Source organism: Megalobrama amblycephala, linkage group LG3 (genome assembly GCF_018812025.1).
Source record: "Megalobrama amblycephala isolate DHTTF-2021 linkage group LG3, ASM1881202v1, whole genome shotgun sequence".
Lineage (NCBI taxonomy): Eukaryota > Metazoa > Chordata > Actinopteri > Cypriniformes > Xenocyprididae > Megalobrama > Megalobrama amblycephala.
In genome coordinates, this window is record NC_063046.1 from 39,229,691 (window position 1) to 39,255,441 (window position 25,751).

The 25,751-nt window shown below is 36.4% G+C and overlaps 1 protein-coding gene across 1 annotated transcript in view; it reads right to left on the reverse strand.

Moving 5' to 3' along the window:
- rph3ab (rabphilin 3A homolog (mouse), b) overlaps positions 1–19,858 on the reverse strand; it is a 29,219-nt gene extending 9,361 nt beyond the window's left edge. The window contains exons 1-12 of the mRNA XM_048183242.1: positions 19,582–19,858; positions 16,095–16,257; positions 13,748–13,877; positions 12,959–13,042; positions 12,725–12,875; positions 9,420–9,605; positions 5,707–5,892; positions 4,972–5,051; positions 4,557–4,631; positions 1,867–1,976; positions 1,034–1,160; positions 847–903 (exon numbers count right to left, since the gene is read on the reverse strand). Of these exons, the coding sequence (XP_048039199.1) occupies positions 847–903; positions 1,034–1,160; positions 1,867–1,976; positions 4,557–4,631; positions 4,972–5,051; positions 5,707–5,892; positions 9,420–9,605; positions 12,725–12,875; positions 12,959–13,042; positions 13,748–13,877; positions 16,095–16,240 (1,332 nt within the window). The 5' untranslated portion in view covers positions 16,241–16,257; positions 19,582–19,858. The remainder of the gene's footprint in view (positions 1–846; positions 904–1,033; positions 1,161–1,866; positions 1,977–4,556; positions 4,632–4,971; positions 5,052–5,706; positions 5,893–9,419; positions 9,606–12,724; positions 12,876–12,958; positions 13,043–13,747; positions 13,878–16,094; positions 16,258–19,581) is intronic.
- Positions 19,859–25,751: the final 5,893 nt, after the last annotated feature.

Here is a 25,751-nt window from a genome sequence, read left to right on the forward strand (position 1 = left end):
ACAGCATTTTGGCTGCTAGAAATACATGCTCGGTTTTAATGTTATTTTAAGGAAGTGTAGAATGATATGAAATGGCAAAACTCAGCATTTTGTTCACGTACCCTCTCTGTCACCTCACACACCCCCAGGGGAACCACTGGCGTGCATAAATTACCCATAGCAGATCTATACAGGTGGAGCTGGGGAAGGTGGAGGGTTTCTGAAAGTGCGCGGCACTGCTAAGGCAAATCCTACCAATGTATTTAAAGGTTGAGCAAGCAAACTCATTGGCTACTGATACAGCAGGAACCAATCAGCTGTGCCCTATAAAGGACCTATTAGCCTGCACCATATAGAATTTCATGACAGAACTTTGTGTATAAATATATATATATTATAGAAATGACAAGTATATTTTCGTTTACCATGCTTGTCAGTACATTCAGCATAAACTTTAACCATATTTCAAAGATAATACTACTAATTATGAAATTACATATAAAGATGTACTTAAGTGGGTCAAAAAGCACTCTAAATTTCAGCAAATTGCATTGAACACAATTTTAATCAATAATATATTTTCATTTAATTGCAACTAACGTGCAATTAAGTGTGAAAAAAACATTACATTCAGTTTGCACTTAAGTACATTGTTTTAAAGAATATTATTTGTATAAGAAGTTTCTCTTTGTGCACTTCTTTATATAATTAGCCTACATATAACTGAATAACGCAAATTATACTGCATATATATTGCAGACACATGTCATTCTGTAAGCCGAATGTGCCTTAATCTTAATGTAAATACATTGTTAGGTGTTTTCGATCATTTAGAATACCTCTATAAATATGAGTATAAATATTTACCTCATCCTCATAGAGGGTGATTCCTCGTGCACCACCTGCAGTTGATGTTCTTTTTGTCTATTCAAAGAGAGGCAAAAAAAATTCATTACGTACGTAACAGGAATATATTATCAGATAATTCATTGATGGTTGTTAATAATAACCATATCTGTGTGGGGTATATGAGTATGAAGCATGAAGCACTCACTTGGACAACCCTTTCTAAACACACATTAAAGTTTTTCTTCTGATTGACCTTGAGTTTTTTCAGTGCAACTCTGGTTTCTCCAATAAACTCATTGTGGCCAAACTTGTCTTCATCACAGACAGATATTCTGCACAGACATAAGTAAAATCCCTTAAACAGTTAAATGTGTATCCAAGATTACTGAATGTCCAATACATAAAATATATCACTTTCAAAACAAGAACGGGTACTTTATTTAGTCCATGATTAGCTAATTAACTGGCAAGTATTGTTATTGTTAACTAAAACTATTAAAAATTGTTTTCAGCAATTGAAATAAAGTTTAAATACAATAAAATATAAATATTAGATGAAAAACTAAAATGTAAAAAACTATAAAAAAATTGAAATGTTGCTGTGCAGTTAAGTTGAAGTACTAAAATTACTAAAACTGAAATAAAAATTGAAGCTAGATTGCTACATTTTATCAAAATAAAATGACTAAAATTTTAATCAAAAATAAATAAAGCGAATGTAAAATATTAATATCTAGTAAACATATTTAGTAATGCTTTAAACAAATTGATGTTATCAGAGTCAAAATGTTATATTATCAACTTAATTTACTATATGACCAAGAGATGTACATTGCATTTAGGTTACACATCAGTTCTTGCTTTCCCTGGAAATCAAACCCATGACTTTGGTGTTGCTAATGCCGTGCTATTTGAGCTACATTTTTCCACATCTTCCACACAATTAGAAAATGTCAATTTGAGTGTGACTAACAAAGGAAACAACTATGGCAACTGTACTAGAGCACTGTTTGTGAATGTACTAAAGTAGACTTAAACCTGAGGGTCTTGCGCTGCATATCCTCATCTGTCAGGCCATGGTACACCAGCGTCTCATTCCAGTTTGGGTTGCGAGTATTGCGTAGGGTCTTGGTACGTAATTTATTTGACTGCATTGACAAAAAAGATGTTCTGTTTAACCTTAATTGCTTGACCAGAACAAGTATAACTTTTGCATAATTGGGGCCTGTCTCACGAAGCTAATTGGTTTTGAGTTGACAAACCTAAACAGGATCAGTGATCTCAAAACGTCACTGTACATGTAGTAAAGTTACTCTGTAGCATGTGCACAAGAATGTGACATTTACAATGAACAGCCAATCATGTGAAGTGAATTTATTTAGTTTAGAATTAGTATACAGTACATCCACAACGAGCTTAAGAGAAAACATATAAGCTCAGTCAATTTAAACGCTTAGAAAACCCTTTGTAGATTAAATCCAAAAGTATTGGCAGTGACAAAAATGCAAAGTTTGCTGCTTCAGAATTTGTAGATTATTTTTGAAACTGGAAAAAAAATAAGCATTTCATAACTTTTAATGGCTTTTATTGGCAAAAACATTCAATATACAGTATGCAAAGAGTCATTACTTTCGGTGTTGGCCCTTCTTCTTCATAACCTCTGCAATTCGCATTGGCATGCTGGATGTCAGCATCTGGGCCAAATCCTGACTGATGCCGTTCCATTATTCCCTTATTAGTGCTCGGAGTTGATCACAATTAGTGGACTTCTGTTTGTCCACTCGTCTTTTGAGCATTGACCACAAGTTCTCTATGAGATAAAGATCCAGGGGGTTGCCTGGTCACAGATCCAAAATTTCAATGTAATAATCTCTGAGCCACTTCATCATCACTCTTGCCTTGTGACACAGTGCTTCATCATGCTGGACAAAGAACAGATCATCACTAAATTGCTCCTGGATCAGTGGGAGAAGTTGCTCTTGTAGGACATTTTGATACCATTCTTTATTCATGTCAGTGTTTTTGGGCATAATTGTGAGAAAGCCCACTCCCTTGGATGAAAAGCAACCCCACACATGAAGGATGCTTCACTGTTGGCATGACACAGGACTCATGGTAGCGTTCACCTTTTTTTCTCCGGACAATCGATTTTCCAGATGTACCAAACAGTCGGAAGGGAGCTTCTTCAGAGAAAATAACTTTGCACCAGTCTTCTGTTGTCCAATCCTTGTACTTCCCTTAGAATTTCAGTCTGTCCTTGATGTTTTTCTTGGAGAGATGTGTCTTCTTTGCTGCCCATCTTGAAACCAGGCCGTTGTCCAAAAGTCTTGGCCTCACTGTGCGTGCAGATGCACTTACACCCACCTGCTGCCAATACTAAGCAAGCTTTGCACTGGTGGTGATTCCGATTCCGTAGTTAAATACTCAGGAGGAGACAGTCCTGGTGCTTGCTGGACACTCTGGGATGTCCTGAAGCCTTCTTCACGGCAGTTCTTAATGGTCTGGTTATTTCAGGTGCAGTATTTTTTGCAGCAATTTCCTTGCATCAGAGGCCATTTTGATGCAAAGCAATGATGGCTGCACATATTTCTTTGGAGGTAGCCATTGCTAACACTAGAACAAAATGATTGGAAGCACTTCATCCCTCCTTTTACAGCAATCAGTCTGCTCTTACAATCCAAACAGAATGATAGCGTTATTTAACCTGACTAGTACTCATTCAAACTTTCCCATGTGCTGATGATGTGATTAATGAAATTATGTTAGCGGTCATTTTGTGCCAGGGCCCAAAAACAGTGAAATTTGGGTTTTTGTGATAATGTTAAATTTTTTGGCCAATTAATTATTTCTGCAATTATTTAAAATGCATCTGATCACTCTGCACAATAATCTAGACACAATGTGAATCAACACCACAACAACTGAAGCAGCAAACTTTCCAAAACACAAAATGTGTCACTGCCAATACTTCTGGCCATGGCTATAAAGATTATTTAGGTTACACTTTATTTCAATGGTGCACTTTGGTCCACAAATAACTCTCATTAGAGTATTAGTAGACTGTTAGATTAGGGTTAGGGTTAGTAGAAGTTAACATGTACAGTACATTTAAATGTACTTATAGTCAGTAGAATGTCTGTTGGGGGAACATTAAAATAAAGTTTTAGCAGATATTATAAAGACTAGTCTATTAATACTCTAATGACGTAATTGACATATAGTTGCAAAGTTACTTATAGTTAATATAATGTTGAAAGTGGACTATCAAAATAAAGTGTTACCATTATGTATATTATTCTTTATATTTATATTAATTTAAATATTAAGTTTAATAATTTGTCGAAATTTAATTGATCATGGTTAATGCATTACAGGTTTGTAGACTAAAATGTTGTTCTCAACATGTAACTTGAAAATGAACACAATAATAAAATTATTGTAACTGTTCAAACTACAATCAAACTTAACCAGGTAGCCAGTTAAACCTGCTTCGTGAGACTGGCCTCTATAGTATTAGAATGTTTTCAATATAATTTTAATAATGAATACCAGACAAATTCTGTAACTTTAGTAATATATTCACTTCTACCAAAATCTATATTACAAAAGTACTAAACTATTACTTTAATAAACAGTACATACATTATTCAAAATTATTAATATTTGAGAATGCCATAGGTAAATTGCTATAAGCAGCACATTAAACAGCCCACTCTGTTTAATCTCACCTTACTTGCACCTGGTAGCAGATGAAGCTTAACATATGGATCTGCCAGTCCATTCGAATCCATTGGCTTTAAACCCTAGAAGAAAATATTAAAGTAATTTAAAAACAAATCTGTCACAACACAAAAATCAAGCACAGTGCAATGTTACTGATAGAACATTTTAAATTTCTGACCCATGATTGACATTCTGCATACAGTCAAAAGCCACAGTATAAGACTAAACATCAGCACAATACTGCTCAGGCAATCAGATTCAATGTCTGGAATTACTGTTGCATGATGATAACTACATAATCACAGTGATATCACAACATAATTAGCTCACAAAAACAATAGACATGAATTTTATAGTTATTTTGGTTTGTGTGCAAGACTTTGACTTTTTAATATTAATATGTGAAAATACTGAAGATACCTTTCCTCTAACAATGTTGCAATGGAGGCTGCTGTTCCCTTGGTCATAGAGTAAAGTGAACTCCAGTGCTCCAAGAGTTGCTGAAACAAACAAAATATATTGCATTAAACACAAGCATTTCATTAAGTTTGAATGCATGAGTAGGAAAATATCATAGATCTACATTCCAGTGTTTGCTGTAAAAAATTGTGTTGCCTTTTTTTCTGTTGCATTTCATTTGATTAAAATGCACATACACACACATACGCACACACACACACACGCACACAATTAGGTATTTAATGTTTAATGCGACAGTGACATCTAATGGTGTTAAGACAAGCTGTTTTGGCAAATCCAACAGTTAAGTCTTGGTAAAAATCTATTCAAGCACAGAAATGTAAAAAAAAAAAAAAAAAACAAGTGCTGTGACAGTTTCTCAAGTGACTTTCACTGAATTTTATGCCAACAACACAACTTAAAATAAAAGTTAGACACAGATTGACGCATTATTTTTGGTGCTACACACCCTTAGTGATTAATTTGAGGATATAATAAATCCTAAAGGTGAACCCATATACAGATTATTGTAGTTATCTTCCTATAACAAGATCCCACAAAGGCCTCTTCTTTCCATGAACAATGAGAAAATGGACAGCAACAGTCTCACAATGATTTGATTTATCATATTTTTTTTTTTTTTTTTTCCCCAGACAGAGACAAGGAAGAACAAGAAGTGAGTGAAAAGCTGCTTACTTGCTTCATCTGAGTCATAGCTGTTGGCCTCTTCCTCGTCGTCCATTGTTGGGGCAGCCTGATGCTGGCCGGGTCGAGGGATGACAGCAGACTTTTGGTCGTCCCTCTCTGCAGGATGGGCTCTTTCCTGCACATTGGAAGCATTGCTAATGGATGGGTAGGCTCCTCTCTCTGCCTCCTGAGCAGCTGGTAGGGATAAAATTCTCTTTAGATTCTTTCAAGCATATTAATAAAAGGTGTTTACAGACTATTTGTTTAACATGTTGCTACCCTAGTGAAAAAGAAGAGTGCTTAATTTTATTGAATGTGCATTGTACTTCAAATCCTAGAAGTATATTTAAAAAAAAAAAAAAAAAAAAAAAAAAAACTGTACCTGGAGAAAATGTAATGAAATTAAAGGCCACTTAAGTAACTTAAAGGGGTTGACATAGAAATGCATAAATCCGAGTCGAACAGCGCAGAGTAGACACATACTGGATAAGAGCATCCTGATACAAGTTCAAGATGCACTGAATCCAGTAAAAAGCATTTAATGTTTGTAATTGCATATAGTCTAATAAAGAAAATAAAGTAGTTGAATAAAGTAAAAAAATTATTTTAGTATAAAATGTGATTTTTACCTACAAGCCTGTTATACTTAGCATACTGAATATGTCCATTGTGTCACTCGAACCTGGGCAAATTGAGTGCAGGCCGGTTAAAATGGACAAAGCTTATTGGAGATTTAAAACATGTTATCATCCAATGTAATGGCAAATAGACTTTCCAACTAATGTAAATCAATATTTACATAGTATAATAGTAGTAAATATATGAAGAGTTTGGTTCCAAAATGCTATAAATCCATTTTGATTCATTTGAGTAAAAATGTTTTCTTTACCAAGAAAGTGGCAAGATGAAAACCACTATTTTCTGTTTCAAACTTTCACATAGCATCTTTAGGTTATAATAACATTAAAAATTCAAATCCAGATTTGGATTTTAAAAGATTTATTATAAAAACTGATTATTTTTCCTAAAAAATGCAATAAATCCATGACACATTTTTTTTTTTTTCTCCAAAATGCAATTAATCCATTGAATCAATATAAAAGTTATTTTTCATATTGAAACTGTTGAAAATACACAACAAAGTAAGTTGTTGCACATATATAACAGCCTCTGAACTTGGTCAATACTAATCTTATATACAGGCACTGGACTAAAAGTCTTCGCTCCCAAAATGAATCAGTCATCGCTCCCAAAATGAATTCAATGGGTCATCTTGTTAATGCTATAAATTAATTATGTCTCCGTTTGTCATTACCGATTAAAGAGTATCTGGCACCACCGTGCAGTTAAAATAAAAACAACACATTTGCTGAGTACATTGGAATTGACTGCAACTGCAACTGCAACTGCAATTTTTTTTTTTTTTCTATCAGATGTTTAGAATCAAAACTAGCAATGCCAGATTCGAGAATTAATCATTCTTGGTCAAAGGGCTTTTAAAAACTGTTCATGATTCAGTTTTGGGGACCGACCATGACAGAAGTTACTGTCGTGGAACAAGCAACAGCTGGCATTTTTTCTCCTCCCGAGTGTCTCATCTTCTTAATCTCCTCACATAAATGATTAGATTTCGATGGCTTACCCACCGCAGAAACCACCACATGTTCATCAATGTCGTCAAAATTATTCATTTTTGCATTCATCTACAAAGTAGATAAGGAAAACAAGTGCTGTCATTACTGTTAACAATGCGTGGAATGGTGCGCTGTGATTGGTTGAGCGGATGTATCACATTCTGCAGAGAAGGGAGACTGGCGTTTGTCGCGGTTTGGAAAGATAGGGAGAAAACATGACAGAATAACACGGAGTATTATTGATTACTATCAGGATGTGTTCAACCAGAATCAAAAAGTGTTTAAAAAAAAAAACTGCCTACCCTACCTTTAAGTACACTTTAAAAAAGTTCACTTTGTAATAATGTCTGATTAAAATGTATGAAAAAGATGAGGTGGTCCATGATTATGATTGGTTGAGCTGTATTCAAAGCCGTTGTAAATTACTCCACAAACATACAACTTTGACCGCATTATCAGTATTACGGCAGACAGCTAACAGACAAAGTGTAATGTAAAATACTTGATTATAAGTTTAACTGGTGTTATTCGATACTTAAAGTTAATATTTTTTAAATGTACTAAATTGTAACTTCATCCTGATAAATTTGTAATTACATATTTAAATACATAACATACATGTTTCAATAGAAATTACATTAAAGTATATTTTATACCACAAACGACTGTCAGTACATTCAGCAGTACACTTTAACCAACTTAACTTAAGTGGGTCAAAAAAGCACACTAAAGTTCAGCTAATTTAATACAAATTTAAACTATAATATAGTTTCCTTTAATTGCAATTGAGAATCTCACGCAGCCAAAATGACAAGTAATGGTGTTCAGCCTTACATTGTTCAAACCGGAGTCGACACTGATGGAGAGACTCAGGAAGAAGTCACAACTTTTAAAATGCAACTGGACGTTTCTAAACGGTTAGTGGATAAATTTATGTAGTTGCTGTGGAATTGATTCAACTCACCGACTAGCATGTGCCGTCATGTTAATCTTTTGTGCAAAACCAATATGTACGCCCACTATACATAGCATACCTGTTTGCCAAACAGAGCCATACACACCAGGCTAACGTTTATGATTGCTATCAAATGCTGTCAATGGTCTAATATTTTTTCCAAAATATCGCTCGGACAGAAACGCTCCTTTTTTAGCAATAGAGCTTGCCAGGGTCAACTTGCAGCCTATCCAAGCTAACAAGCCTCTAAATAGTGTTCTGTGCTTGTTTGTGCAGCCAACGACTGATCAGTTAGCATGCTTTGCTCAAACTTTTGCCATGGCCTTAGAACTGGTACACTGTTTTTGCTTGCAAAAAACAAAATGGCGGCGCCGTGGGTGGAAATGTGCAGATTACGGGGCGGTAATATTATAATAAGATCCCCTTCCTATGTCACTGAGCGGCTCGTTTTTTCACATGCTTGCAGAAAAAGTCTTGCCAAAACAAAGTTGCTGGGTTGTCCTTTTTCATGTTTTCTGGGTTGGTAGATGCACCGGGGACCAGATTTTCATGATATGTCCCCTTTAACTATATTCTTTTAAAGTATACATTATTATTTCCATAATAAGTACACTTTTTGGAAGTATGCTAAAGAGTCCTTTTCGCAAAGCTAATGTTAGTATCCGCCAGTCCTTAAAATCTGAACACTAAAGGGGATGATACATGATACAAACTTTTTGATCAATGTTGCCGGACAATTTTGCCGAGCGTTGTTGCTTGGGCACTTTCCTATTGAGAATAGGCAACAAATTTCTATCTGGATACTTTAGATCAAAATTTGTTCCCTGTTCTCAAAGGGAAAGTGCCCAAGCAACATTGCTTGGCAAAATTCCCTGGCAGCATTGCTCAAAACGTTGCCCCATGTATCATCACCTTAAGAGCACACCATTCCTCAGCTAGCTACATGAATTGAGATGTCATTAATGTCGATAGCTTAAATACTACTAGATGAGTTACACATTCAAGACTTAGGGGTTTTAAAATCTTAAGTCTTGAAAACATAAACCCAAAATATGACCAATAGTAACAGTGATGCTTGTTTTAGTAAACAACACTAACCATACCTGGTGTGTTTTATGCATGTTTGTTCTTACCTGGCTGGAACATGCTGGATGAGTTTGGTCTGGCAGCATGGACATTCACAGTCTTTTTCATCATCACTGGAGTATTCTGGGGGCTTCCAGCCTCTCCTTCTGCCTCTGAGTAACTCCGAGTTTGAAGGTGAGCAGGTTTTGGAGCCACAGGTGGTTTTTGGGTGGTTGGTGGATCCATTGTTGGTTCTAGAGCATATATAACAAATGTACACATTCAGCCATATACATATGAGAAGCACTGATGCAGATTAGGCTTATTTCATACAGTAACATTCAACTTTCAAAGTCAAGTCACATTTCAGGGCACTACATTGCGAGGCATGGACTCCACTAGACCCCGAAGGTGTGCTGTGGTATCTGGCACCAAGATGTTAGCAGCAGGATTGAGATCTGGGTAATTTGGAGGCCAAGTCAACACCTCAAACTTGTTGTTGTGCTCCTCAAACCATTCCTGAACCATTTTTGCTTTGTGGCAGGGCGCATTATCCTGCTGAAAGAGGCCACAGATACCAGGGAATACTGTTTCCATGAAAGGGTGTACATGGTCTGCAACAATATTTAGGTGGTATGTGTCAAAGTAACATCCACATGGATGGCAGGACCCAAATTTTCCCAGTCAGCATGGGCACCCTGACTGGTCTGCGGCTATGCAGCCCCATACACAACAAACTGTGATGCACCGTGTATTCTGACATCTTTCTATCAGAACCAGCATTAACTTCTAACAGTAGCTCGTCTGTTGGATCGGACCACACGGGCCATCCTTCGCTCCCCACATGCATCAATGAGCCTTGGCCACCCATTCACCACTGTTCCTTCCTTGGACCACTTTTGATAGATAATGACCACTGCAGACCGGGAACACCCCACAAGAGCTGGAGTTTTGGAGATGCTCTGACCTAGTCATCTAGCCATCGCAATCTGGCTCGTCAAACTTGCTCAAATCCTTACGCTTGCCCATTTTTCCTCCTTCTAACACATCAACTTTGGGGACAAAATGTTCACTTGCTGCCTAACATATCCCACCCACTAACAGGTGCTGTGATGAAGAGTTAATCAGTGTTATTCACTTCACCTGTCAGTGGTCATAATGTTATGACTGATTGGTGTATATAAAATAGTTAAAGGTGCCTTCGCTATTTTCATTTTTAAACACTTGCAGTCTGTATAATGCATAAACACAACTTCATTCTTTATAAATCTCTCCAACAGTGTAGCGTTAGCCGTTAGCCACGGAGCACTATCAAACTCATTCAGAATCAAATGTAAACATCCAAATAAATACCATACATACGCGATTAGACATGCTGCATGGCGAACACTTTGTAAAGATCCATTTTGAGGGTTATATTAGCTGTGTGAACTTTGTTTATGCAATGATAGAGTCGAGAGCTTGGGAGGGGGCGGAGAGGGCGAGCAATTAAAGGGGCCGCAGCCTGAATCGGCACATTTCTAATTATGCCTCAAAATAGGCAGTTAAAAAAATTAATTTAAAAAAATCTATGGGGTATTTTGAGCTGCAACTTCACAGACACATTCAGGGGACACCTTAGACTTATATTACATCTTGTAAAAAAAACATTCGTTGGCACCTTTAAGCAACATCACATGAGCAAGACTGCAATTTTCCCAAATCAGAACAATTGTTTTATACAACAACATTTATACAACAAACACAAGTTATTATAAAGTGATTTACATTTCTGAGACATTTTTGTCTGTTTTGTTGCTTTATTTCACCAATGAAAATATACTATATGGACAAATGTATTGGGACATATCGGGACTTCTAATTCTTAAATTCAGGCATTTTAATCAGACCCATAGCCACAATCAAGCACCTAGCCATGCAGTCTGCATTTACAAACATTTGTGAAAAAAAGTTCATTCTGAAGAGCTCAGTGAATTCAAGCATGGTATTGTAATAGGATGCCACCTTAGCTAGTATGTCAGTATGTGAAATTTCATCCCTGCTAGATATTCCATGGTCAGTGGTAAGTGGTATTATTGGAAAGTGGAAGCGTTTAAGTCACAGAGCGGGGTCACCGAGTGCTGAGGCGCATGGTCTGTAAAAGTTTCCAACTCTCCGCTGATTCCATAGCTGAAGAGTTCCAAACTTCCACTAGCATTAATATCAGCACAAAAACTGTGCGGCAGGAACTTCATTGAATGGGTTTCCATGGCCGAGCAGCTGCATGCAAGCCTCACGTCCTTAAGTACAATGGCAAGCGTCAGATGGAGTGGTGTAAAGCAAGCTACCACTGGACTCTGGAGCAGTTGAAACGTGTTCTGTGGAGTGACGAATCAAGCTTCTCTGTTTGGCAATTTAATGGGTTTGCAGTCTGAGATTAGCGGATGCTAGGAGAACGTTACCTGCCTGACTGCATTGTGCCAACCAAGGCCCCTTTCTACCAGTGAAGGGAAAACTTAATACATCAGCATATCAAAACATTTTGTACAATGCTATGCATCCAACTTCATGGAAACAGTTTGGGGAAGGCCCTTTTCTATTCCAGCATGACTGTGCCCCGGTGCACAAAGCAAGATCCAAAAAGGCATGGTTGGATGAGTTTGATGTGGAAGACTTTGACTGTCCCACACAGAGCCCTGGAATGGAGATTACGAGCCAGGCCTTCTCGTCCAACATCAGTGCCTGACCTCACAAATGCTCTACTGGATAAATGGGCAAAACTTCCCATGGAAACACTACAAAATCTTGTGGAAAGCTTTCCCGGAAGAGTGAAAGCCATATTAATGTCTATGTATTTAGAATCAATTATTACAGTCCCTGTTGGAGTAATGGTTAGGTGTCCCATTCATTTTGTCCATACAGTGTAGTTCTAAACAAAGTCACTGTTGCACATCTCCAAGCAACAGCAGTGTTTCGTTACTGAATGAATCAGCATTTTTTAACAAATCGAGCGAGTCAATGATTAAGTGACCCATTCATAAACACAAGTCACTTTTGCTTCGCTCCTGAATGAATCAGTCGTTTTTAACAAATTGACTGAATCAATGACTCACTCATTAAGACAGTGACTTTCCACCTGGTGATTTTAGCTTCATATTTAAAAGGATAATTTCATTTTTCCCATCATTTCATATATCTATATCCAAAATATTGAATTTAAAACATTAACCTCATGAAATTGTAACTGCAGTGTAAATTTATTCATGTCACCTCCAGCTGCATTAAAAAGACTATGTAAATAAATCTAAAGGCTATTTCAGATGCAGCTTTTGTGCCACTTTTGCAGTGCAAAGATGGATTTTGTTGATACCGAAATCACAGTTTTTCACCTCACCTGCGACCGGTGCTTGAGATTGCATAGCAACTGGAGGTGCTGCAGGGGTCTTTTGAGGACTGGGATCTTTGGGTCTGGAAACGGGCATAGGTGAGGGTAAGAACTGCTTAGGGAGACCTTTAAAGAACCAGGCTCCAGATCGTTTCCATACCTTTAATGGAAAAATATGCAAGCAACATTTACAGACAGCTGCACTTTAGATTACTTCCTAATGATATTTGTTATTCCCCTCACCTCTCTTTGTTCACTGCAGATCTTGCAGAGCCATACAGACCGTGGCCGAGTGTTAGTCTGCACTCCACACTTGGTGCACATGTTCTGAGGGGAATAACAGGACATAGTTTTAAAACAACAGACTAGAAGTCACATGCAGTTCATTAAAACAGTAATCAGAATAGAACTAAAAGAATAAAACTTCTGCAGTACTAACTATTCAAAATGATTAAATGTTTTAGAATTCTACTATATCTAGACAAATTGCATTAAAGTTGGCATGAAACAGAAGTTTCAAAAGACTATTCTTCCTTATTGTGACATACAGTATATCTGAGTGAAACAGCTTCTCGAGTAAGAAAAAATGTATGGCAGGATTTGATTGTGTCCATGGGGAATTGATTGGTTTAGTTGGATGGTAGTGGTTTGCTATTGGTCAATCTCATGTGAGTGACAGGTTGTCCCGCCCTCGCATTAGTAAACAGGTCATCAGAGAAGAGAAGAGAAGAGAAGAGAAGAGAAGAGAAGAGAAGAGAAGAGAAGAGAAGTTGCAAGTGGGAGGGGAAGTTATTTTAATTAAACATGGATAAATCATTTATAATAAATACTACAATATTCCACTCAAAAAAAAAAAGTCAATTTTGATTTCATGATGACTTTAACAAAAATGTTTTTGCTGTACTTGCTGTTAGTTATTTATGATGTTGCATGTACATTATATGTACAATCCCATTAGAATTAAAATTATCTAAATATGAGGTTTCATTTAGAAAATTATTTTGATTAATTTTATTTAGTTTAGTTTCTCACCTTTTTACAGTCCTCACAAACCACTGATCTGTCACCTCCTGCAGCCAGTTGCTCTCCACATAAAAGGCAGCGTGACACTCCATCCCCACAAACTGCTTTTTTCATGTTGTCTAGACGATTCACCAGACGTCTATCATAAATAAAACACAGTATTCACATGTCAACAGCATACATATGCTAGGTATGGTAAATATAAGCAAAACAGGCTGTATCTTTTTGCTTTTTGCTGTATCTACAAACCCAATTCCAAAAAAGTTGGAATTGTGAAGTTCAAATTGTGAATAAAAACAGAATGCAATGATGTGGAAGTTTCAAATTTCAATATTTTATTCAGAATACAACATAGATGACATATCAAAGGTTTAAACTGAGAAAATGTATCATTTTAAGGGAAAAATAAGTTGATTTTAAATTTCATGGCATCAACACATCTCAAAAAAGTTGGGACAAGGCCATGTTTACCACTGTGTGGCATCCCCTCTTCTTTTTATAACAGTCTGCAAACATCTGGGGACTGAGGAGACAAGTTGCTCAAGTTTAGGAATAGGAATGTTGTCCCATTCTTGTCTAATACAGGCCTCTAGTTGCTCAACTGTCTTAGGTCTTCTTTGTCGCATCTTCCTCTTTATGATGCGCCAAATGTTTTCTATGGGTGAAAGATCTGGACTGCAGGCTGGCCATTTCAGTACCCGGATCCTTCTTCTAGGCAGCCATGATGTTGTAATTGATGCAGTATGTGGTCTGACATTGTCATGTTGGAAAATGCAAGGTCTTCCCTGAAAGAGACAATGTCTGGATGGGAGCATATGTTGTTCTAGAACTTGGATATACCTTTCAGCATTGATGGTGCCTTTCCAGATGTGTAAACTGCCCATGGCACACGCACTCATGCAACCCCATACCATCAGAGATGCAGGCTTCTGAACTGAGCGCTGATAACAACTTGGGTTGTCCTTGTCCTCTTTAGTCCGGATGACATGGCGTCCCAGTTTTCCAAAAAGAACTTCAAATTTTGATTCGTCTGACCACAGAACAGTTTTCCACTTTGCCACAGTCCATTTTAAATGAGCCTTGGCCCAGAGAAAACGCCTGTGCTTCTGGATCATGTTTAGATATGGCTTCTTTTTTGACCTATAGAGTTTTAGCCAGCAACGGCGAATGGCACAGTGGATTGTGTTCACCGACAATGTTTTCTGGAAGTATTCTTGAGCCCATGTTGTGATTTCCATTACAGTAGCATTCCTGTATGTGATGCAGTGCCGTCTAAGGGCCCGAAGATCACGGGCATCCAGTATGGTTTTCCGGCGTTGACCCTTACACACAGAGATTGTTCCAGATTCTCTGAATCTTTGGATGATATTATGCACTGTAGATGATGATAACTTCAAACTCTTTGCAATTTTTCTCTGAGAAACTCTTTTCTGATATTGCTCCACTATTTTTCACCGCAGCATTGGGGGAATTGGTGATCCTCTGCCCATCTTGACTTCTGAGAGACACTGTCACTCTGAGAGGCTCTTTTTATACCCAATCATGTTGCCAATTGACCTAATAAGTTGCAAATTGGTCCTCCAGCTGTTCCTTATATGTACATTTAACTTTTCCAGCCTCTTATTGCTACCTGTCCCAACTTTTTTGGAATGTGTAGCTCTCATGAATTTCAAAATGAGCCAATATTTGGCATGACATTTCAAAATGTCTCACTTTCAACATTTTTGATATGTTATCTACATTCTATTGTGAATAAAATATAAGTATATGAGATTTGTAAATTATTGCATTCCTTATTTATTCACAATTTGTACAGTGTCCCAACTTTTTTGGAATCAGGTTTGTATATTTATATAATATTTTTTTCTCAAATATATATGCCACACTTATTGTCACCCGTTCCTGTAGTACTTTGTGAGACATCCCTTTGTCTTCTCTATACTTAATAAGTAACACTTCCTATACTACTTAATAATATTGAAGAAAACTCAGGAAGGGACCTGAGACCAGTCCTCCATATTTAAATGTCTTCACGTTTACACAAATTAAAGGTTAGATGTTTTGTGAATGAAAGACCAACAGGATTAATAAAGAATTTTTTTTCACTGCCTATTTTGATCATATCATGCCAATATTAGTGGAGGGTGCTGCATGTAATCTCACATATATATATATATATATATATATATATATATATATATATACACTTTTGATTTTCCTCAGGCCATCTACACGATGAACAATAAGCTGTTTAAATTTAAATAATTCAACGGAAGGCCTTATTCAAACTTACTGTAATGTATAAGTCACTACAAGGTGGCAGTGACAGTCAATACATCAATGAACTCTTTCTTACCCAATCCTCTCTTGCTCCATTGCCTCCATTTTTTCAGCCCGGGCAATTACGCTGTTGATGATCTCCTTCTCTTCATCAGTCAGCTCAGCGCCAAGAGGTCCAGACTGCACATGGACACCTTTTGTGCCCATCACAGCATCTGTCATTGTGAAATTACTGGAAACTGTGAAGCAAAAATGAATAACAGTGATGAAGATAGTGAACTAATCAAAAAGTACTGTCAAAATAAATAGGCAACTCAGCAGTTTTAATTGGGAATTTATTTTTTGATGAAATACAACAAAATTTTATTAATAAGAATGCAAAAAAAAAAATCCATCTTGTCTTTACTCAATCACACTTCAATAAACCTATAATAATGATTTATATTTTAAAGCTGTTGGGACGTTTTTGCAGAATTGCATAAGTCGTTCACCATGTGTGTCACATTTATTTTCATAGTAACATTATGACAAACACTTATTCAGTTTAGAGCTCTCAAATATAACACATTATAGGCTACTCATTCAATTTATAATAAACATTTATATAAGGCACATGTGTATTATAGCTTATAAATGAAAATATGGTAATTTCTATGTATTTACAGAAGTATTTTATAACTCAAACTCTGCTAAAATGCACGACTCAAGTTTCATCTGTGATGACATTGCAGGGTCTTTCGAATTAACACATTTTGTCAAGTGAAGTGAACTGCACAGCCCCTGCGCAGTGAGTAGGGAGCAGTGAACACTGCGTAGGAACCCTGTGAATTGGAATGCAGCTCAGGTCTTGAAGTCTCTGCTGATTGAATCAGATGTGCTAGATGAGGGAGACATACAAAATGTGCAGTGGTGCGGAGCCTCAACGGCAATTTTGGGAAGCGCTAGAGGCTTGGTGGGATGGTGCTACTGGATACTCAGGTGCAAAGATTCATTCCACACGACCAATAGAGGGCACTACAACAAAAGGCGAATGGGCTGTAACTCAAATTTGTACCAAAAATAATTCTAGATAGATAGATAGATAGATAGATAGATCTAGTGCAGAAATATTCTCATTATAAAATTTTTAAAAAAAAAATAAAATAAAAAAAACATCATGGTGAACAGTAATTCAGCTTGGTCATGGCCAGCCAAATTGGCAATTGGCATTTAAATGGCAATGACTCTTGAAAACAATGAGATATTTTCTCACAATTTGGTATGTCTATTCAAGGTCTCAATATGTGACGCAGTTATTGTGGCTTGGCCACTAAGTGACACTGCATTAGTTACAAACATATCCAGATTCCACACCTTCAAACTGCTCATGTTCATTCGAAAACGGGAAAAGGAAATATTTTAAATGCTTACTGTGTTGAAAGCACATTTGGCTGGCAGAAACAGCACTTATTCTTAATGAACAGGGCATATGTTTTCTAAAATAATTGCAAGCAACAAATTCAAACACTGCTGACATAAAGACACAAAAAAGTCCAAATATGATGAATTTATGCACATTAACCAAATTAACCTACAGTATATCAAAGGATAGGAGGTATGTTGTAGTCAATGCTCATTTATATATACATGTGTGTGTGTGTGTGTGTGTGTGTGTGTGTGTGTGTGTGTGTGTGTGTGTGTGTGTGTGTGTGTGTGTGCGTGTATGTGTGTGTGTGTTTGCGTGTTTTTTTGACAATATCAGGACACAAAATTGTATAATGACATGGGTATGATATAGGTATTACAAGGAGAGGGTGTCTTATGAGGATATTACCCCAAGTCCCCATTTTTTTGCATACACATGTTTGTTTTTGTGAATTGTGGGGACATTAATGGTTAAGTGATTAATAAAATTAAATCACTACATAACACCTCAACACACACGTGTTGATGTGTTATGTAGTAGTGATTTAATTTTATTTGTAAATTGTTTATTTTTTATCCACAATGCTGTACCTGACTTTCACTGATATTTTAAATTCTATTCACATTTGCATAGTTCTGTCACTTTTTTAAATTGATTTTGTTGCACTAAATAAAGGTGACATAAAATTCCAAGCACCATTTCTCTAATTCTATAATTATATGAATCAATACGTCACCAGTCATACCTTAAAATGTACATTTTAAACTTAATATTGAACAAAAATTTAATAGAAAATTGCTGAAAAATAGTGTTTACATGCTCAATAAGCCCAGACCAGAAAAAAAAAAGTCATTTAATTTTGACCATGACACAACAAGAGCACAAGGACAGAACCATTCCATCAAAAAGACAAATTCTTACAACTTTACTAGGTCTACCCTGTATGCAATCAATCAATCCGAAACTGTCTACACATACATTTTTTAATACCATTTCCTCAATGTCTTTCCACATCACTGCTTTATGGCACATTAATGCATCTTATAAATCATTTACCATGCTATTTCCTGATTATTTATCTGGAAATGTACAACACAAACGTTATTTTGAGAATGGATGAGTACATTACTAAAGACAGCTCACATTTATAATTAACAGCAGTCAAATTATGGGCATCTGATCAAACTACAGCAGTAGGCTATTATTAAAATCGTTTTGTATAGTCATTTGACTGCAAGAATCCACGCCTTCATCAATGTGCACACTGAATCTTACTGTAAGGAAAATACTTGAATTATCATTCTCAAACATAAAATAGAAGCAGACTGATTCAGAGAAATCATTTTTAAACTCCACCCGCAGACAAGCAGAATGAAAAAAATATATGCGAAAAGTGTAACTAGGTCATATCTGCAAAAATCATACAGAAAACACTTACTTAGAGACCCCTGAAAGCAAGTGCCTGGTCATATAACGTTACTCCTATTGGGGGGGGGGGGAAACAACGATGGTACAGCCTGATATTAATTTCACTAAAATGCAAGAAGCAAGATTGACTGCTGCCTTGCTGCGCAATAAGAGTCGAACCGCTCGCCGATCATGTCTTTATTACCATTAGAGCTGCTTCGAGTGAAAGCACCTGCATCTCACAACGTAAAACAGAAGCAAAACCGCATCGAGATGACACACCTTACGCTTAGGCTATGTTTTGGAAGACAAAACCATGTAGGTTCTAACAGTCATAGACTACAGGATAAGCATCCATCGATAGAAAGCCCATTCCTTACATAAATGCACATTTTTTACAGCAAACCATTGTTCAGCCATCATGTCGATATAATTTCATATAGCCCATGGTTACGGATGACTGTGGGCAGAATACATTCGTACAGACTTTACCGGCGGTAATATAGCTCATTGACCATCTTATCCATGTAAAATCAAAAGACACCATTGCATTTTTTTTTTCATGCAGGATTTTTCTGTATTAAATAAAACGCCAAAAAGTCATCAGGATTTATGTGATACCCAAATGCACAGAATTCATCATGTTTGTCGATTAGAAAAAGCTGTCATTGTTTCATGTGTATTAATAAACATGTCTGAAATAGAGCTAAGTGAGAAAAATGTAATTTCGAAAATTTCTTGATATCCCTACCTGATAACAACCGCCCACTCTTGAAGGAAGGCGACTGCAAACAATGCGGACTATAGTGAGGTCAGTAGTGAGTGGAATCAGCGGCTGCGCATAGAGAAGAGAGAGGGTCTAAACCAGAGGCTATAAAACGCTTGAGCACATCAAAATCCACATACTCTTTTCCTGATTTTCCTTTCAGCAGACGCCTCTAAGCTTTGCATCATGTAGCCCTCTTTACTTATTTCACGCCCGTGGTACCTTGCGGTGGAAACCCCAGTACTGACAAGAAGAGAAAGATCCGTCCCAGCTAACAAAAAAGATTCTCTAAGAACGTTTTATTAAGTTATGAAAACATTATTTCTGAATGTTCTCTCAACAATTAAAGATGTTCAGTTTACTTAATGTTTTAAAAAGTTTTCTTGGTTATGCGAACGTTAAAGAGTTAGTTCACCCCCCAAAAATGACATTTCTGTCATTAATTACTCGCCCTCATGTTGTCCCAAACCCGTTTGTCTTCGGAACACAAATTAAGATATTTTTGATGAAATCCGAGGGTATCTGATCCACACATCTAGGGAGCAACAACATTACACCTTTTGAGGTTCAGAAAGGTACTAAACTAAAGACATAGTTAAAACTGTTGACGTGACTACATTGGTTCAACCTTATTAAGAAGCGAGGAGAATACTTTTTGTGCAGAAAACAAAACAAAAAATCCAATTGGCTAATACTGAGACTGCGTTCAGACAAACACTGAAGCTCTGCAACAAAAATAGGGTAGCAGTATGACAGGGGACAGACGAATTTGTTGAATAATGTTGTTATTTTTGTTTTGTTTTCTGCACAAAAAGTATTCTCGTCACTTCTTAATATTAAAGGTGCCAAAGAACGTGTTTTCAAAAGATGTAATATAAGTCTAAGGGTGTCCCCTGAATGTGTCTGAAGTTTCAGCTCAAAATACCCCATAGATTTTTTTTTAATTAATTTTTTTAAATGCCTATTTTGGGGCATCATTATAAATGCGCCGATTCAGGCTGCTGCCCCTTTAATTCTAGTGCTCACCGCCCCCGGAGCTCGCGCTTGCCTTAAACAGCATAAACAAAAGTTCACACAGCTAATATAACCCTCAAAATGGATCTTTACAAAGTGTTCGTCATGCAACATGTCTAATCGGTATTTATTTGGATGATTACATTTGAATGAGTTTGATGGTGCTCCGTGGCTAAAGCTAACATTACACACTGTTGGAGAGATTTATAAAGAATGAAGTTGTGTTTATGCATTATACAGACTGCAAGTGTTTAAAAAAATTTAAATAGCGACGGCTCTTGTCTCCGTGAATACAGTAAGAAACTATGGTAACTTTAACCACATATAACAGTACATTAGCAACATGCTAACAAAACATTTAGAAAGACAATTTACAAATATCACTAAAAATATCATGATATCATGGATCATGTCAGTTATTATTGCTCCATCTGCCATTTTTCGCTATTGTTCTTGCTTGCTTATCTAGTCTGATGATTCAGCTGTGCACAGATCCAGACATTAATACTGCTTGCCCTTGTCTAATGCCTTGAACATGGGCTGGCATATGCAAATATTGGGGGAGTACATATTAATGATCTTGACTGTTAACAGTCAACAGTCAATGTAACAGTTGGTGTTATGTTGAGATTCGCCTGTTCTTCAGAGGTCCTTTAATCAAATGAGATTTATATAAGAAGGAGGAAACAATGGAGTTTGAGACTCACTGTATGTCATTTCCATGTACTGAACTCTTGTTATTGAACTATGCCAAAATAAATACAATTTTTCATTCGATGGCACCTTTAAGGTTGAACCAATGTAGTCACGTCAACGGTTTTAACAATGTCTTTAGTACCTTTAGGACCTCAAAAGGTGCAATGTTGTTGCTCCCTAGATGTGTGGATCAGATACCCTCGAATTTCATCAAAAATATCTTAATTTGTGTTCTGATGATGAACGAAGGTCTTACGGGTTTGGGACGACATGAGGGTGAGTACTTTGACAGAAATTTCATTTTTTGGGTGAACTAAACCTTTAAGGGTATATTACAATTTTGTAAACATTATGAGACCGTTAATTTTGAATGTTCTCTGAACATTCAAAAAAAAAAGTAGTACTGTTAGATGAACTTCCAATTAAAATGTTTAAAAAAATGCTCAATGAACGATGTATAGACAGTGTTGGGGGTAACGCGAGTTACATAATCAGATTACATTTTTCAAGTAACTAATAAATTAATGCATTACTTTTAAATTTACAACAAAATATTTGAGGTACTTTTTCAAATAAGTAACGCAAGTTACTTTGTTTTCCCATGTATTGACTGACAGCTCTCCTACCTCCATGTTGAGAGAAATAAGTACAGAGGTGTTGTGTGTGCTGTGTGTGAACATGATGGGTATTGTAGTTCTAAACTTAATGAGAGCATTTACTCATCTCATTTACACAAAAACAGATTCAGTGTTCACAAAATGAATAAAGCAGTGAAATGCAAACTCAAAATATTACGCAAACATGCAATAATTAGTTAAATATGTTAAATTACACAAATATACTTTATGTATTTAATCTCACTTTATTAACCAATGTCTTTGCTGACCTTCAATGATCCAATTCAACCATACCAATAAGCAAAAAGCAAAAAAAATCACATTTGTTTCATATTTGTTTTTTATTGCTGTGCACTCTACTGTACAGGTGTGAATTAGCATTTTCTTCAGCCTGAGGCTTATTTATTTCACTTTTGCTGTAAAAGGTCCTTTAGTTTTTACCAAAAATAGAACTTTTATTTTTAATTTTTTATCAAAAAACATGCGAGGTGACAAAAAGTAACGCAAAAGTAATGTAACACATTACTTTCCATAAAAAGTAACTAATGCAATTAGTTACTTTTTTTAAGAAGTAATACAATATTGTAAGGTATTACTTTTAAAAGTAACTTTCAACGCTGTGTATAGATAATGGTTGTGCTAACATTTTGAGAACATTATTAAAGACCAGATAACTTTGAAAAAATGTTCTATTAATGTTACCAGAAGAACATTTGTTCATAACTTTGAGAGAACATTGCCAGAACGTTAGGGAGGTTCTGGAGAACGTTTCCTGTTAGCTGGGGTCTGTCTTCACAACTGTTTCACTCAACTAACCTTCTTTAAAATAATGTCTACAATAAAATAATGTGCAAAATTCTGCAAGTTTGATAAGTTGACAGCCAAAGGGAGCAGAATGAGTCACTTCTTGCAGCATCTTGCACAATGATGGAGAGGATCTTCATGCAGATCTTTTGAGTGTAGCTTGAAGGCCTGTGGGAAAAAGCTGTTCTTGAGTATTTTTGTCCTTGCACTGATGCATCTGAGAGTTCCATGTAAAACAAGGAGTGGATGTTGTCCTTTACAATGCTTTTTTTTTGTGTGTGATGGGGAAACCTGATGACATGAACTGTTGTTGGGCTTTTTGCATTGGAGAAGATTAATATAATACAAGATAGTGGCATTTTTAGTTTAAGCGAGCTAAATTAAATGAAATGCAGTGTTTAAGCATTTTGTTCAGTTCAGTGGCTGATATTACACCAGTGAAAGAATGTGCATGCATGATCCAACCCAGATGAAAGAAAGATCAGAAATTACTTGACCGAAATTAGCATAACCATCAAATGTAGATGTCTGCTTAAGTCTCATGCTTCTCAGAGAAAAATACTCTACCACTCTCACATTTGTCTCCTCTAAAGTTTTAGAAGAGATCTCAACATTTTTCTCATAAGCTAAAGACTGATGTTTCCACATTTTGTCTCTTTTCAAAAACAAAAATTCTGTCATCATTTACTCACCCCCGTCATTCCAAACCTGTATGACTTTCTCTCGTGTGGAACATAAAAAAAGAAAATATTTTGCATAATGTTGGTAACCTAACCATTTCAAAACTGTTAATTTACCAACCTATCTTCTTTTGAGTTCTACAGAAGAACTATCTCTTTACATTTCATAAGGATGTCAACTTTACAAACTGTGCACAAAGATAAATGTCTCAAGAATACAAACATCTCTTAACGGTCCCGTTTTTCGTGGTTTTTTGAAGCTTTGATTGTGTTTATAGTGTGCAATATAACATGTGTTCATGTTTCGCGTGTAAAAAAACACAGTATTTTTCACATAATTTACTTATCTGTATACCGCTGTTTCCACGGTCATAAAAACGGGCTGATGACTTCCTTGTTCTATGAAGTCCCTCCTTCAGAAATACGTAACGAGTTCTGATTGTGCCAGCGGTTCCTGTGTTGTGATTCGACAGCTCTGAGCGCACCGTGCCCGGAAAAGTCACGCATAATGTGGAGATGCATGCGCTCAGTGTTATTGTAAACATGTCTTTAATTTTACCCTATCAATTTGAGCCGGAATCAGACCCGGTGATTGGACTGCGGGATGAAAATAACAGCGTTTCGACGACATGGCGACAAACACACTCTACAAACGCAACTCTTGTGTATTCCTGTGGGCGGAGGTTAGTCAAAAAACTGTTTTAGTGACGTCATTAAAGAAGGAAGTAGAGGGATGTAGTCCAAACTGGCCGTTCGATGTAGGCGACTTCTGTTAAATAAAATATCTCGCTTGGCATTGAACTTTGAGCTTTAAAATTTTACAGATTTTATTTATACTCTAACAACAACATTACACACTAACTAAAGTTTGAAACATGGGATCACGAAGAACGGGACCTTTAAAGGCTTAGTTCACCCAAAAATGAAAATGCTGTCATTAATTACTCACCCTCATGTTGTTCCACACCCATAAGACCTTTGTTCATCTTCGAGACACAAAGTAAGATATTTTTGATCAAATCCGATGGCTCAGTGAGGCCTGCATTGCCAGCAAGACAATTAACACTTTCAATGCCCAGAAAGCTACTAAAGACGTATTTAAAACAGTTCATGTGACTACAGTGGTTCAACCTTAATGTTATGAAGCAACGAGAATACTTTTTGTGAGCCAAAAACAAACAAAATAACAACTTTATTCAACAATATCTAGTGAATGATTTCAAAACACTGCTTCATGAAGCTTCAAAGCTTTACGAGTCTTTTGTTTTGAATCAGTGGTTCGGAGCGCGTATCAGACTGACAAAGTCACGTGATTTCAGTAAACGAGGCTTCGTTACATCATAAGTGTTTTGAAATTTCAATGTTTCACCACTGGGGGGCATGACTTTGGCAGTTTGATACACGCTCCGAAGTGTATCAAAGTGTCGAAGTGTTTAAAATCGCCCATCACTAGATATTGTTTAATTGAATAAAGTCATTATTTTAGGGAGGGGTTTTGGCGCACAAAAAGTATTCTCGTCGCTTCGTAACATTAAGGTTGAACCACTGTAGTCACATGAACTGTTTTAAATACGTCTTTAGTACCTTTCTGGGCATTTAAAAGTGTAAATTAACTTGCCTTCAATGCAGGCCATCGGATGTTATAAAATATCTTAATTTGTGTTCTGAAGATGAACGAAGGTCTTATGGGTGTGGAACGACATGAGGGTGAGTAATTAATGACAGAATTTTAATTTTTGGGTGAACTAACCCTTTAATACTACCATATAATTTTGAAAAAATATTACAATTATTCAAGGATTATATCATAAGCATCATCAGCAAAGAATCCTCCAGGATGACTGAAAAACACTTTGGATAAAGGCATTCGATACATGACTGCTTTCAAGAATAAATGATGTTCCTATGCACATAAAACTGTAAAGCTCTGTTCTCTTACTGTATGTGAACAATTTAAGGGTTAGATCACCCAAAAATGAAAATAATGTAAGACCTTCGTTCATCTTTGGAACACAAATTGAGATATTTTTGTTGAAATCCGATGGCTCGGTGAGGCCTGCATAGCCAGCAATGACATTTCCTCTGTCAAGATCCATTAATGGTTCAGTGGTTCAATATTAATATTATAAAGCGAGAGGAAATGTCATTGCTGGCTATGCAGGCCTCACTGAGCCATCGGATTTTACAAAAATATCTTAATTTGTGTTCCAAAGATTAACGAAGGTCTTACGGGTGTGGAACGGCATTAGGGTGAGTAATAAATGACATTATTTTCATTTTTGGTTGAACTAAGGGTTAAGAGTAACACTATTTCCACATTTTTTTTTTTTTTTACTGTACATTT